Source organism: Equus przewalskii, chromosome 18, assembly GCF_037783145.1.
Source record: "Equus przewalskii isolate Varuska chromosome 18, EquPr2, whole genome shotgun sequence".
Classification (NCBI taxonomy): Eukaryota; Metazoa; Chordata; class Mammalia; order Perissodactyla; family Equidae; genus Equus; species Equus przewalskii.
The window spans coordinates 14186218-14201684 of record NC_091848.1 but is presented as its reverse complement, the minus strand read 5'-3'; the positions used below and the strand labels follow the sequence as shown (position 1 = coordinate 14201684).

The window sequence follows — 15467 nt, the reverse complement described above, 5'->3', positions numbered from 1 at the left end:
GCTACTGCCTGGATGGCTAAAATGCTGCACCCTGAGTTTCCCTTGGAAGCAGGGAAGGAGTCACACTGAGCTAACACCTGTTGCCAATCTTCCTCTCTTTAAGGCCAGACGGGCTCATTCAGTGTTCCACTGGTATGGCCACCAAGCAGCTATATTTGTTCCTTCTTTGGGATGTCATATCACTTACAGAAGCCCTTAATGGTAGTCAAGCAGGAATAGCTTTATTAAATACTGAAATGTCTTTAATGGAAAAGCCTGTCCTTCAAAATAGAATGGCTTTAGATATTTTAACTGCATCCCACAATGGTACATATACAATCACTCAAGCTGAATGCTGTGCTTTTATATGTGATGAATCTTCCAATTTGTCACCTCTGCTGAAGCACATGAAAAAACAGGTGAACGTCTTAAGTGATCCTACATCTAGTCTTGATTTGTTTGGTTGGTTCCCTTCCAGTATCAGTTCCCTTTTTTGATCCAGATTGCAATTCCTACTTCTATCACTTCTTGCAATTCTTGTACTAGTCATATTATTCAAACTAATTGCTGTTTTCTTTACTCAGTGTTGTAAGACTGGCATATAAGCTAGACTAATGGTTGCTTAGTGACTTGAGATGGTTGATCGATCTTAGAACCCTGGACAAATTTCCTTTTCTGATAAGGACTATGCACCTAAGAACTCACTCTAAACTAACATTCTCAAATATGTTGAATTATTATCATTGTTTCTATACTTGTTCTATAATTGTGAACAATGTAAACATAAGGAGTCAGAGAAAAGCACACATACAATGTTTGTGCAACAATCTAAAATTAATTAAAAATTATATAACCTATGAAATGCCTGCTCTGTTAATATATATACCTGTATGCTTGTCTGACTATTTCCTCCTAATGTAGACAACTTGGCAAATAAATAAGATAAAAGCCTAGCATGGAGGGACATGATGGACCCAGGGCAGGCAATAACCACCCTGGCACTGAGTGACAATATTTTGATCATCAATGCTTTCTCTTGAAAGATTATAGATCAAAAGGGGGAAAACGATAAATAAATGGCAAGCAATAGGCTATACTGGAGTATATGAGGAAGCCATTTGGTGTAAAACCAATTTGTCCTGCCCATGTTTTTCCAAAAGGCCCTTTTGGAAAATGGCCTGGTGTGGCCATTGAGTATGCATTGTATATCTGCTTTAAGTATTTACTGTGTCCCAAAGACAAGAATGATGCCCTTTAAGATAGAGAAAGATGTCATTTCCCCCCCACTGGCTTTTCCTTAAGGATAAGCATCTCTCCCTAAGCTAGGGACTGACCACTGACCTGCTGTGACCACCCAGCTTGAGACCACAGACCTGCTTCCTGCTGTCTTCATCAAGGGCTGTTTCAATCACTGTGCCGGCTAGGCAATCTTGTGACTGTTGTAAAAGGGACATTCCAATCATATGTGATGCATGCTTTTTGAAAGTATATAACCACTCTGTACACCTCACTTCTTTGGTGCCCTTCCTATTGGAGAAGGAAGGCCCCAGGCTCATAATAAACACCCCAGTTTTGATTTATAGATTGTTACGGATTATTTGCATCGACAAAACCAAACCTTCCTCAATTGGGGAAGGTGACTTCTCAATCACAACTAGCCATCTCAGTGCCTGGGATGTCTCAGTGCAGAGGTGGGGGGACAGTGAGGAGAGACCCCATCCCCAACGAAGGGCTGGGGTAGGAGAGGCCTAAGAAGTAAAGATGGCCTTTTATAACAGCCCCCCACCAGCCTATTTGATCATCTAATTAAGAAGAGAAACACATGAAAGGAGAGAATAATTATCAGATAACTTCTGAAGAAATATAAAATCTCTCCCTTCGGGGAAAAGATGTGCTCAGAGCAAAGTTATTCAGAAAAGGCTTCCTGGAGGGGTAACCTGAGCTGGCTCAGAGCCAACCCTCCCTCAACCATGCTGCTTCTCCTGACAGCACCTCAGATACCAGGGCCCCCATTCCATCTCCAGGTACTTCAACTGGGTTTTTTTCATGCCCTGCCTTGACAGGAAAAAAACCCTTAAATGTTTCCCATTGCTTAAGGGACAAGGCCATATTTCCACAGACACATCAAGCTATAATCTGGTCACAACCCACTTCCCAGCTCATTTCTTCCCTAACAAACATCAGCAACAGATAAAGTTTATTGAATGCTTGCTTACTATGTGTCAGGTCCCATACTAGGTGCCTGAAATCTTATCTAAAACACACAACAATGCTACTAGATAGTTAAAGTTATTAGCCTCATTTTATAGACCAGGAACCTGAGGCACAGAAATCTTAACTTGTCAAAGGTCAGAGAGACAATAAATGAGCAATCCAGGATTGCAGTCAAGGCTGTCTGACTCTAGCGTGCTACTTCTGAACTACTCAGAACTTGTCTCCTAATAAAGCTCACTACATCTTGTTAGGATGAAGTGATTATCATTCACTTCTTGGCAGGCTGATGTAGTGCTTGACATATAGGAAGGACTCAGTAAAATTTTCATCCCTGTTTTTACCTAGCAAAAAGCATAAACGAGCATAACAAACCTACCTCAAGTTTTAGTTGTTTGTCAGCTCAGTATGAGTCAGACATAATGAGGTTGCCAAAAAAAGTAGTTTTATGGCAACCTTACTAACTGCTCAATATGGAGAAGAAAAGAGAGGTGACAGGCTTACTCTGCTCTGAGACAGCCAGCCAGACCATTCCTGGAGGTCTGGGCACTACACATTAGAGAGGTCATCAAAAAACCCAAATCACTCACTGAAGAGGATGGTGGAGGATACAGAAAACCCAAAGGAGTGAAGAAAGATCTAAATGAAGCGAGCATGGCTAGGTATGAGGTAGCGGACGTTATAAGATGATGTCTAGGCCCCTTCTGGGGCTTCTGCACTGCAGTCTACAGGAGTGGGGCTCAGACATCTGTTTCGTGCAAAAGGTCTGCAGGAGACTCTTATATACAGTAACATTCAAGAATCACTGCTCTAGGGCAGAGGTTCTCAAACTTCAACATGCATCAAAATCTCCCGCAGGGCTAATTAAAGCACAGTGTCGGCCCGTCCTGGAGTGTCTGATTCAGCAGGTCTGCGCTAGGGCCTGATACTCTGCATTTTCACAAGTTTCCAGGTGATGCTGATGTTACTGGTCCAGGAACCACATTTTGAGAACCACTGCTGGAGAGAAAGTCCCAGGATCAACTGAGTTGATTTTAGATTTAGAAGGTTTTGACAAAATATAAGGGAAACTCTATAAAAATAGAGTTATTCACAAATGGAACGGACTGCATGGTGAGGAGAAGCTAGAACCACTGCTCCATCACTGGAGATGCTCAAGCCAGGACCCTGGGAAGGGGTGACAGCAGGCGATCTTGTCTCTCCAGCTCACAAATCCTAAGATTACACGTGGCTGGAAGCATACAAAGAAAAGCTAGGTCTTTGTTTTTGGTAATACTCTTTTTTCCTCTTCAAACCAAAACACAAATTCAATTTCAAACTCAGTTCTATGCTTAAAAGTAATGTGTTTAAAAATAGCATTGTAATTCCAACCAAATTCCATACAGGGTATCAGTAAGCCAACGGGTAATTTTGCAACACCAATGGAGATGTGATGGATGCACCAGAAAAACCTTTCTGCATCAATAGGTTTGCTAGAGAGGTGCACTATTCTGTCCAGGCAACGCAGAGCAAAAAATAACCTCAGTGGGATAACAACGTGTTAACTGCTGAAACAAAAGAAACAGGTCCTTTATTCAAACCCCATGGCCTGCTTAAAATGTTTCATTCCACATTTTTATCTAGAACACCACGATCTGTTCACTTATATTTTAACCAATTTATGGAACAGAAGACGGTGAAGTAAAAGTTGATTGGACCAAAATTACACCTTTAGTTCCTTGAAATACTCATTTTGTATCTCACCAAAACTACTGCAATTGTGTTTTTGTGAAACATAAAAGAACAAGACTGTGGGTTGACCAGAGTTCTACTAAAGAGTACCCAATTATGCAATGTAGAAACTAAACTCCTTAAGTTGTACAAAAGATGATCTTAAATATGAAAATTAATCTTAATATCTTAAATATGAAAGGTCCAATTTATTTATTGATTGGCCAGAAAAGATTTGAATAAATTTTTTTTTTTGGCCAAGAAAACACAGTTTGACTAGGGCCAAAGATCTGTCTTTTCTAAAGTTATTCAATTTTCATGCAATCTGTCTAAAATGCTATCTACCTACCTACCCTGTAAGGTTAAGACGTGACATCCTCCCATTGTGACTTTCCACATTCAGCTCAATATACTAGCCTTACATATTAATACTGAATTTAATTATTTATGCTACATCCATTAAATACTTTCTAAATAGAATCTCGAGGTTTTACCATCCATATCTCAGCTCAATCTTGCACAGCTCCTACACCACTAAACCATTTCATCTTCTCCATAACGCATTTATCCTCTGAGGTACTTTTTAACGCATCTTTAAATCAACCACTTATATGGAAGATATTTTTGATAATTTCCACTGTAACTCGCATTTCATCATTAAAGATTCTTGAGCTCTAGAATTCTTTCTAGAAGTCACTTGACTGCATGTTGACTAATAAAAGTCAACATTCCTCCAATATCAGCCTTCCACAACCCTTCAAGTTTTACAATTATTTAAGCCACCTTTAAGGAAGGCACAATGTCAGGAACAAGCGAAATTCTTGGGCTAACACCTTGCCCTAAGAGTCCTTTTATAATCGCTGCCCTGAACGTTCAGAGACTGACGGGAGGATTTGAGGTCCACTCCAGGTTAGACAAGGGCGTGGATCAGAGGGCACACAGAACCTTTCAGTGAGTCCCTGAACCAGCGTGGGTCCTTCATAGGTTTTCTGGCCTGAGGGATCAAGGTCAGGCAATATTCTGAACATCTGGTCTCTTAGAAACAGCTGGGGGATGACATTCACTTGGTCATTTTTCCCCAGAGCAGAATGGTCAGGTTTCCTTAGCACATTGTCACTGGGGAAATTCCCTGAGGTCTGGCTTTAATCATCTCTGAATTTCCTCAGCACCTGATCAGAGTGCTCTGGACACCACAGGCACTTAGTATTTGGTGGCAAACAAGTGAAGACTGGTTTTCTGAGACTGGCTAAAAGGCTAAAAATGAAACAATGGCCTTGGCCCGCCTCTTCTTCTATGTAAGTCATTTCCTCCTTCATTCAGTTTCTATCTCAAGTCCCACTTCGAACCACCCTGACCGTTCTGAACTCTGGGTTCTTCCTCTCTGAAATGCCTCCAGGAGTCTGTGAACAGTGTTATTTTCAGCCTGTGATGCCACAATCCTCGACTATGCCAGGTTGCTATTTAAGTGTCCCCTGATTCTGTGAGTGCTCTGAGGGCAAGGACAGCGTTTATCACTGTTTTGTGGATCCACAGTGCACAGGACTGTGTCCAGAAGAGACTTCTTATAAGAATGAAAGAGTAAACAAAAAATTGTCATTGTTCTAAAAAGGAAAACAAATGTACTTATATGAATTATTCACAAAAGATATAGGAAGAGAGAGAAACAGTAGAGGTGAAATGATATGCGGGACCGAACTTTTGTATCTTACAGCTGATGAGCTGATTTCTTTCTTCAGCTTCTATGGAAAAACCACACAGTCTACCAGACTACAGAACTAGAAAATACTGCAGGAAAAAATAAGTGAAAATGATACACTCTTTTTTAGCAGGAAATTTATCTGCCTGCTCTTCACTCTTCCTGCCCCACTCTGAGAAGAACTAGGTTTGTTGGATGATGATCTTGATAACGATGAAAATAACAATGCATGTTAATTGTGCACTTGCTATGTACTGCTGGGCTCTATATAAGCATTTACTATTCATTTACTTACTCCTTGCAACATTCTTCTGAGGTAAGTAATCCTGTTCTCATTTCACGGAAGAAGCAGCTGAGACACGGAGAGGTTAAGTAACTTGCCTAGACACCGCTGAGGCCCTGAATCCGAAAATCTGTGCACTACTTCACCTCCTTGAGAAACACCTCTCAGTCTGACCAAGGGAGATGTCCTGACAGGGCACACCTGCATAACCACAGATGGGTCCTCCATTCCTCTAAGGACCTGGTCTTGCTAATCGGAAAACTGTCTTGAGTGAGTTATGACAACTTGGAGACAGAGCTAAGTGATCTGAAATGTTAAGAGGCCATGATGGAGAAAATGTGTCTCAGAGGAAGGTGAGGTGGCTGGCTCCCAGGTCGTAGCTCGGGGCGGGGGGAGGGGGGACAGAGCATGTAGACGTTAATCAACTTTGGCTCCACGGTGGGTGGTCTAACTTCTTTGGCGCCTTGTGAAATCCTAAGTAAAAGCTACCTCACCATTGCTATGTAACATTACGTCTGCTTTGAGGGCATCAGAAGAATGGTGGAGCCCTGTGTCAGGAATGGGCAAGTACATGGTGAGGACAGAGGGTGTCTGCAGAGTGATACGAGTGGCAGTAAAAATACAAAGGAAAGTGGTTACCAAGAGACCAAGAGGGAAGAACTGAATTAAAGTGAGTGGTAGGTGATATTCCCCCCCAGAGGTTAGAAAGTGTCTAAATTTGTAACCAATTCATGAAGTATAAAGCATCACAATATACATATATATACAATATGTACTATGCATATATATTGTATACATACAGTATATACATACAATATATATTACAAATATAGCTTTAAAACTATATTTTGCATTTAGTACTCTTAAATACATTAAGAATGGCTAGAATTCACCCATTTGGCCTTTAGAACCTGCAAGGTCCGCAGGCCAGGTGCTGCCGTGTGGATGCAGCTTCACCTCTATGCCCTTGCACTCACCGGTAGGTGGTTTCCGGAAGCAGATCTTTCATAATGTGGGAGGTGGTATTGCCCACAGTGATGCTAGTGTCTCCAAGATCAATATTGTAAGCAAGGATTTCAGATCCATTATTGCACGGCTCCTCCCAGTTCAGTACAAGGCACAAAGAAGGTGAATCGGGGTAGGCATTGAGGGTCTCCTCCTCCAGCACACAGAGAGTGGAGACAGGGTCAGGGGCAGATGCTGGTGTCTGGCAAAGGACAAGCTCACTGTACGGTCCTGCTCCAGCTTGATTGACAGCCTAAAAAAAGAACAGCAAGATAAAGTCCACATTACTCTATTAGCATTTCCTAATGCATCCATATTAGGTGCTGTTAAACAAATTTAAATATAAGGTTTACTTCCAGAAATGTAGGTAGAAATAAATCTTAGAAACTGTTCAAGCTAATGATGACTTTCCAAAAAATGCCAATCACCTCTTTTCTGCTAATAAAGCAAAAGATAACATCACCACCATCACCTCTTAGGAAAAATCATTTTAAAATAACACTTTATATTTGCACAGCCCACTTCAGTCTTATGCGACCTTCACAGTAACTAAGGTAGCTATTAAACGGCAAGTATTCTTATCTGACTTTCACAAAGGAGAACTCAAGGTCAGGTGAAATAACTCAGGCCCCAGATTCAGAGGCAAGCTGGGACCAGAATTCAGTAAGCTGACTTTTAACTCAAGTGCTGCCCTGGAAGAGCTATAGGAATTTTAGAAAATTATCCACTCTTTTCCGTGTGAATGCTAAACTCCTATCTGAAGTCACCGCTCAGCCCTCATATGACTTTACCTGAGCACCAGAGCTGACACCTGATCATTCTTTCAAATGCTTATCTCCTTGCGCTCCAGGACCTGTACTCCTGTTTCCACTTAGCTGCTGCTGCTTCTCAACCACCTTCGCTGGTTGCTACTCATCACCCGATCCTCAGCCCCGGAGGGCACCAGGGCTCAGGCCCTGGACACCTCTTCTTTTCAGTCTCTACTCAAATTCTTGGAGATCTCATCTTGTCTCAGGGGGTCAATGCAGTTTATACCCTACTCCCACATTTATTTGTGTAGCTCAGACCTCTGCCTTGAACCCCAGCCTAGCGTATCCAACTGCCTTTGGAATATCTCCACTTGAATGTCAAATAGGCATCTCAAACTTGTGTCCACAAAGCTCCTCATCTCCACCCCGTCACTTCTCACCAAAAAGCTCCACGGCACCCCTGTAGTTTTCCCTATCTTTCAGGTTGTTCAAGTCATATCTCTGAGTTACTGCTGGACATCTTTCTTCCTCTCGTACGCCTATCCAAGCCATCAGCACATCCTGTACCACCATCCTAGTCCAACTACACTCTCTCATCTGGTTACTGTAATGACCTTCTAACTGGTATCTGTGTCAGCTCTTGCCGCATACTCTATATTCACAGCCAGCAGAGTGATACTGCTCAAATCCCTTCAATGGCCTCCCACCATATTTAGAATATACTTCAAAGTCCTCACAACAGCCTACAAGACCCTATCTGATCTGCTCACCATCACCACCCTCCCAAAAAACCCATTACTACTCTGACCTTGTCACCTACTGCTCTTCCCTCACTTACTCTGCTCCAGCCATACTGGCTTCCCTACTGTTCCACAGGGACAGCACGTTTCCTCCACCTGGGGGCCTTTGCAACTTGCTGTCCCTCTGGCCAGAAAGCTTTTTCCCCAGACATCTGCACCGTTCACTCCCTCACTCCTTCAGGCCTTCTCTCAAGTGCTGCCTTCTCAGCGAGCCCTCTCAGCACACGGAATTTAAACTTGCACTCACCCCACCCCACGATCCTCTTCATTTCCTATTTCTTTTCTTTGCTTTTTCATCATTTTCATTTACCATCAGGATAGCATGTATTTCACATAATTACTCCCCTGATTAGAAGGTAAGTTCCACGAGGGCAAGGCTGTCTGTGGGTTCACTCACTGTTCTATCCTCAGCAACTAGAAGAGTAGCTGACACAGAGGATGTGCTCAATAAATGTTACTAAAAATATTGTTTTTCCTTATAAAGAGAAAACATTTGGCTGCCTCCTTACAAAAATGAATGGACTCTAAAACCAAGTTCTTATTTACTTCCTAGGAGAGCTTATGAAGACAAACTACAAACTAAAGGAAAGGAGTCTGAGCGCTTAAATCAAAGGCTCAAAACAAAACTTACAAGGCGTGTGTATTACTCTTAATTTCAAAGAAGCAAGCTCAGAGCATTCATTATCAAATCACTTTTAAAACTCTATTGTACTATTTTATCATATCTATTCCTATTTCATGACACTATTTCAACTCTTTTCGGTAAAATTTTGTCACAATTTATTGTAAGAGTATATATTTAGAGATTTTTATGAAAGGGCAGAAAAACAAGATATCGTGAAGCCCAGTGCTCACATAATTAAGACTTTATATCACCACGTAACAGAAGGAAAAGAGCATGGCACTGGAGCTTAGTTCAAATTTTGATTCCATTCTTCACTAACTGTGTGCTCTTAGGCAAATTAACATCTCTCAGTCTGTTTCCTCAGATGTAAAATGGGGAGAGTAACGCCTAGTTCATAGGATTATTGTAAAGATTAAATTAGTTAACGTAAAATCCTGGCAGTGTCAGGCCAACAGTCGCTGCTTCACTTCTCTCCTTTCCACTGGGAAAACCAAGAACAAAATAATTTTTCCTACTTAAAAAAAAGAATTCATTTTGAACTAATTTTAGATTTACAGGAAAGTTGCAAAAATAGTGCAGAAAAATTTCCATATATCTCTCCCCCTGCTTTCCCCAATATTAACACCTTCTGTAACTATGGGACAATGATCAACACCAGGATATTAACATTGGTACAACAGCATTAACTACATACAAACCTGATTCAACTCTTATAAATTTCTCTAATAATGTTCTTTTTCTATTCCAGGATCCTATCCAGGATCCCATTTTCTTTTACTAGCGTCACTCTATGGAAAATGTTTCCTGGATTTATACCACTTATTGTTACCAGTTTTCAAAGGAACCCATTCCGAAGAATCTTAAGCGTATGCCTACAACATACAATATGCCTCATGTGAAGAGAAGTACTTTGGTGCTTGTTAATTAAAATATTCCTAAGAAAGAATATAAAAATTCAAAAATTCCTGAGTAAAACAAGAAATGTTTCACCTAATTTTTATAAAATACAATATAGGAATTACAGCGATTTAATTTTTAAGGTGCCAAATATTCAAAAGAATATTCGGGTTTAACCTGACTTGGTAGTAATGTCAAACGAAAATAATTTATATGTGGCCCATAGATACCAAGACATCACTACAGGTTGAGGAGACCCTTTTCCTGGCAATACTTTCCTAGCATAGCAATGGTGGCCTTAGAGCACTATTCGCTTCACAGGGTCTGACTCATTTTATGACAAACAAGTATAGACATTTGAAAATATTTTCTACTTCTGACTACCAAAGCCGAGAGGCAAGATTATTACGCAGGCTCTATTCTTGCCAATGTCTCTCTTAAAATGCAGTTTTGGGAAGTGAGTGCTAAAGACAACATATACCCTGAAAGGAAAAAAAGGAAGTAGAATGTTTTAAAGAGAGATCAAAACTCGAAAAGCACAGTGAAGTTCTATCCTGTGGTGGCAGATGTTGTTTATTTACATCCTGCCTTGTTCCAAAAACAGGAGTGTGGCACATACTTTAACCCTTTCCCAATGACTCAGCATCGCTATTACAAAGATCGGATGACGTGCTATGACCCTGACTCACTGACAAAGGGTTAACTATGGCCCAGGAGCTCCACTGAGAGCAAAGGCGGATAACACAAGAGTTTAAGCAGAAATGTTTATGATGAAGCAGCCTTCAGAACTTAATAGAAAAGCTTCAGGTGATCTGGAAAATTAACTTACGTCGGGAATATTTTCTCCAAAGAGGTCAGAGATACTGAGTGTCGATAGACTTGTAATAATCAATCTGATCCGTGACTTAAACCAGGTGGAAACCTACATCTGCCATCTTTACTTCTTCACCTATTTAAAACTAAATGTGTGTGAAGACAGACCTCTTCAAGGTCAAGAACCACATCTGATTAATCTTTTTCTCTCTCCTGTTGATCATCCTGATCATCTTTTGATTCTGGCACAAAGTAGTGCTCCGGAAAGGTTACTGGACAAATGGAAAGAAAGGCACCAAAAAAACCCTGATTTCTCGAACAACAGGCTTTTACAAAGGGACAAAGAATAAATCATTTAAGTTAATAAAATAAAAGTAAGTCCATGACTATTGTCACTCATGGGGCTCAGGCTATGAGCCGACTGTTCTTGACGTTAGTCTATTTGGATTCTCAAGTGGAAGCTTAGAGATAACCAGCCTTGTTCATGGTCACTGGCAAGTGGGAGGTGGGTCCTACATTCTCTAATATTTGTTTTTGGCTCCATTTAACAGCTGGCATGTGAATTTTCTGTCTTCGCAAGTTTTAAGTGGCTTTCCTGCTGGAATGTGCATCTCCAGGGAATTCAGACAGAAGGCGTCTTCCCTAAGGAGCTGTGCTGCCTTTGCCTCGGTCATTTACTCAGTGAACTGACAAACAAGCAGGACGCAAGGGTGCTGAGAAGTAGAGTGGAGAAGAATCTGGTTTTATTTTCATGTTTTAGGATCTCCTTGAGAAGCGAAAATTAGAGGTAAAATACCAAAACAATTAAATTTACTTTTATTTAAAAGGACCCTCTCTTCCCTATCATCCCTCCTGATAGCCTCCATCACAAGCCTTTGAGTAAGTCTCCTCACGAGGCTTTTCTTGGGTACCAGTGTCTGTGGGGCACATCTGCAGAAAGTCAGCCCACCTGGAGTCGACAGCAATATTGCGCAGCAGGCAGCAGATCCCTCATTTCGAAGCCGGTATCTGCCCCGTGATAAACAAGTTCTAAAGACTCTTCGTCTTCTCCCCATTCCAACCTGTACTCGGAGATGTCGGCACCAGCGCTTTCCGGACTCTGGAAAGCATCAATCCACGAAGTTAATAATTTCACTATGAAGGAAACCCTATGACATTTGCATTCAATTAACTAAACTGGGAAAGAGCAACATGCCCCAGGATATTTTGAATACATACAAAAGAAAGGAACGAAAGAGATGCTCAACTTCCTTTCAATTCTGCCCAGTAGCAAAATTTCCACAACTCTAAATGACGTGAGCCAGTGCCAAAGGAGATCACTGTGTAAACATCACCTCCACGTGAATTCTGGCTTTGCAGGTTCCTCCTAACTTGCATTTGGAGGCAGATAAAGTAGAAGAAACAGAAACTGATGCAGAACCTGGGCCTGACTTACCTCCCAACTCACGAGGACACATCCATCAGGCGTAAAAGAAATACAAGGTGCTTTGCACTGTCCAGGAGGCCCTGCAGCAGTGGTGATTTCTGAGACATCAGAATAGGGACCATACTGAAAGAGAAGAACACACACAGGCTCGTATGTATGTATGTGTGCACACACACGTGTATGTGTTTGTGCGTGTGTGTATATAACCAAATGAGGGCCAGGCTAACACCATCACCAATGCAACTAATTAAGAAGTATTACCAAATGGGTTTCACTTTCAGGTGAATGTGTGTAAGGTTTTTTCCTACATACATTCCCTGAGTGGTAAATGTCTATTACATGTCTATATTCTTTTCATTCAAAAGGATTAGAAAGTTGGTTTACCAAACATTTTTCCTTCCCTGTGACATCAGAAACAAAAATATGCTCATTTTTGACACACCATGGCATTGTGCTTTAACACCTCTCAGAGGACATCAAAGAAAACTAACTCAGATACACACTGCAGGTTGATTTTTAAGGCATAAAATCTCTTGGAATTATTGGTTATCAAATTCTGAGTAATTTCTTCTGGTTACCAGTATTTTCCATTTTGAAAGTTTAATGCTCCTGTGAACATTTTCTCAGCGTGGCCCCGCCATCCCTTCTATTAGAAGGTTTACACTGCACGTCTCTTTTCTTTATGTCACCATCAGTGACCACACTGCTCAGAGCCAACCTCCACTGAAATTTAAAACATTCATGAGAGCCATAACTACCCATTTCAATAGTGGAATATGTGATACCACAAAGAGTAAAATAAAAATAATTTCCAGGCTAATGAAGTATGTAACTATGTTTTTCAAAATGGGAAAGAAGATTAAAAAAAACATAACCAAACAACTCTCAACATTTTCCAACACAATTTGTACATATACTGGCGGGCGGTGGGAGGGAGCAGCTCTCTGAAATGGAGGCTACAAGTCAAATACACAGTTAACTTCCAATACAACAGGAATAAACCAGGCTGAAGATAATTTGTTTATACGACAAATTAGTGAAAGGGGAGAGAAAGTCAAATCAGTCCAGTTGCATGTTTATCTCTGTTATGGCAGAAATCCAAAGAGGTCAATGAGGAAAAGGGCAAAAACAGCAGCAAAATAAAGTTTCTGCAGCTTCTGTGATCAGCACCATCCAAGCTCTTTCTACTTATATAAGTCTGGGTGCACAGGCTTTCTTATCTTCTCATCGTTACATTTTTATGTTTAGTTTTGCATTTTTTTTTAATTTAAATATCTGTGCTGTGTCTGAAATTCTTTCCTAATGGAGAATTAGAAGAAATCCAGTTCCTGTTAAAGGTCCGAGACCCTACTTCAGACCAAATGTTTTCACAGTCAGTTGTGGCTAACACGGAATGGATTAAACGCAAACACATTTCACTTCTGAAATCTTGAAGAAGACTACCAAGAACTAGAAAAAGTTACGGTCAATTCTCTGTCACTGTCAGTTGAGCTTTCTTATTTTTAAAACTTCATCAATTACTTGCATCTATTTATTTGCATGGAACGCGTCTATACACCTCACGGCACTTTGGGGGCTCTGGCAGCGGTCTGCTTTACCCACACCCCTCTGCCTTCTTTCATGTTTCAGCCCTACAGTTTCTGAATCACCTAGTTCTCATCATCAATCTGCCCAAAATTCACACCACTCTGCAATTTCAAAAAAAACCCCCAAAAACCAAAAAAACAAAACATCTTTGTGGATAGAATACAGACGCAGATATTTTAAGCTCAAATAGCCCATCTTGACAACTCCAAATGGAGCAGTGGATGGGAGGGCCAGAGAGTCTTCACTTGAAACAAAACAAAACAAAACAAAAACAAGCAAGCTGGCCGTCCTGGCCTCTACCCCAGTCTAGTTTTAAAATCTGACCTAAGGCGGGGGGAGCAGCCCAGTAGCATAGTGCTAAGTTTGGAAGAGCCAATTTGGCAGCCTGGGGTCCACTGGTTTGGATCCCAGGGGTAGACTTACGCACCACTTGTCAAGCCATGCTGTGGCAGGCATCCCACATATAAAGTAGAGGAAAATGGGCATGGATGTTAGCTCAGGGCTAATCTTCCTCAAAAAAGAAAAACAAAAAACACTGACCTAAGACACTGCGGGGTAATTTAGACAATATGGTAAAGGGATACAGTGTGCCCTAGTTTCCCATGACTGATTAATATGGTCAATGAGATAATTGCAAATTATTTTAAAAATTACCAAAAGCATCTAAAAGATGATGTTCTTATTAAACTTGAACTCTGTGTTAATGATATGAGGACAAAAGAAACAAAATTTCCAGTGGTGGGTCTACATGAAATCACAATATAGCAATTCAGAAAGAAGATTCTACATACACTTCTGCAATGGTTGTCAAGGTTGGACATACACTGCAGAGGAATTTCAGCAGGGTAGAAAGGGTAGTGCTAGAACCTTCTATCTTGGTTATGGTGTGTAACCTTATACTCACCCCTCCGTCATTCAGCGCCCTCACCCTGAAACGGTACACGGTTCCGGGAAGCAAGTTGCCAACGGTGCACTCAAGCTCTGGCCCATGGTACACCTCTGAAGCTACATCCTCGGGCTCTGTCATCTCCACACTGTACTCCGAGACCTCGCAGCCACTTTCAGAGGCAGGAACATCTGGGAATGGAGAATGTTTTTCATCTTAGAACATTTTTGTGCTTCCAGCTGGCCATATCACACCCGATTTTCCACCAGGTTTGAAAAACATCATGTAGGTGGCCTGTCCTCAATATCTCTTAGAGAAGAACCCCCACTCCAAAAAAAGAGATAGAAAAGAAAACGTTTCTGAGATGATGTTATCCGTACTTTTCAAAGCGAGTACATTTAATTACACTAACAAAATAATTCCAAAACCATAGAAGTATTAAGCAAATTTCTTTACATTCTAATGCAAGGTAAAGAGATAGAAGGAAGGAAATCTTTAACTTGAAACCAAAGGACACATTAAATCAAGAGGAAGGACTCAAAATTGGCCCAATATTTTATTACATCTTAGACATAAGTGGTGGGGGGAAAAGAGTCTGATAGAGTTTTGCAGGTTTATATTCGCAATTTTACATGCTGGAAACTGCTGACACAACAGGAAATGCTAATACAGCTTGAGTCCATACTAGAGAACACCGGGACCCACCCGTGACAAAGCAGCAAAGATGAGGAGGAATTAGATGTTACCTTATGAACCACTTCTGGATTAATCTCTAAACGGAGCACAACTTTTCTTTTATG

At 41.0% G+C, this 15467-nt stretch overlaps 1 protein-coding gene across 10 annotated transcripts in view; it reads right to left on the bottom strand.

The window, feature by feature from the left end:
- The window catches only part of FNDC3B (fibronectin type III domain containing 3B), a 357265-nt gene that overhangs the window by 65464 nt on the left and 276334 nt on the right, over nucleotides 1-15467 (bottom strand). For all 10 annotated transcript variants that reach the window (XM_070583136.1, XM_070583131.1, XM_008512875.2 and 7 more), the window contains 4 exons: nucleotides 14686-14858; nucleotides 12204-12317; nucleotides 11718-11867; nucleotides 6857-7137 (listed from right to left, as the gene is read on the bottom strand). In XM_070583136.1, the coding sequence (XP_070439237.1) occupies nucleotides 6857-7137; nucleotides 11718-11867; nucleotides 12204-12317; nucleotides 14686-14858 (718 nt within the window). The remainder of the gene's footprint in view (nucleotides 1-6856; nucleotides 7138-11717; nucleotides 11868-12203; nucleotides 12318-14685; nucleotides 14859-15467) is intronic.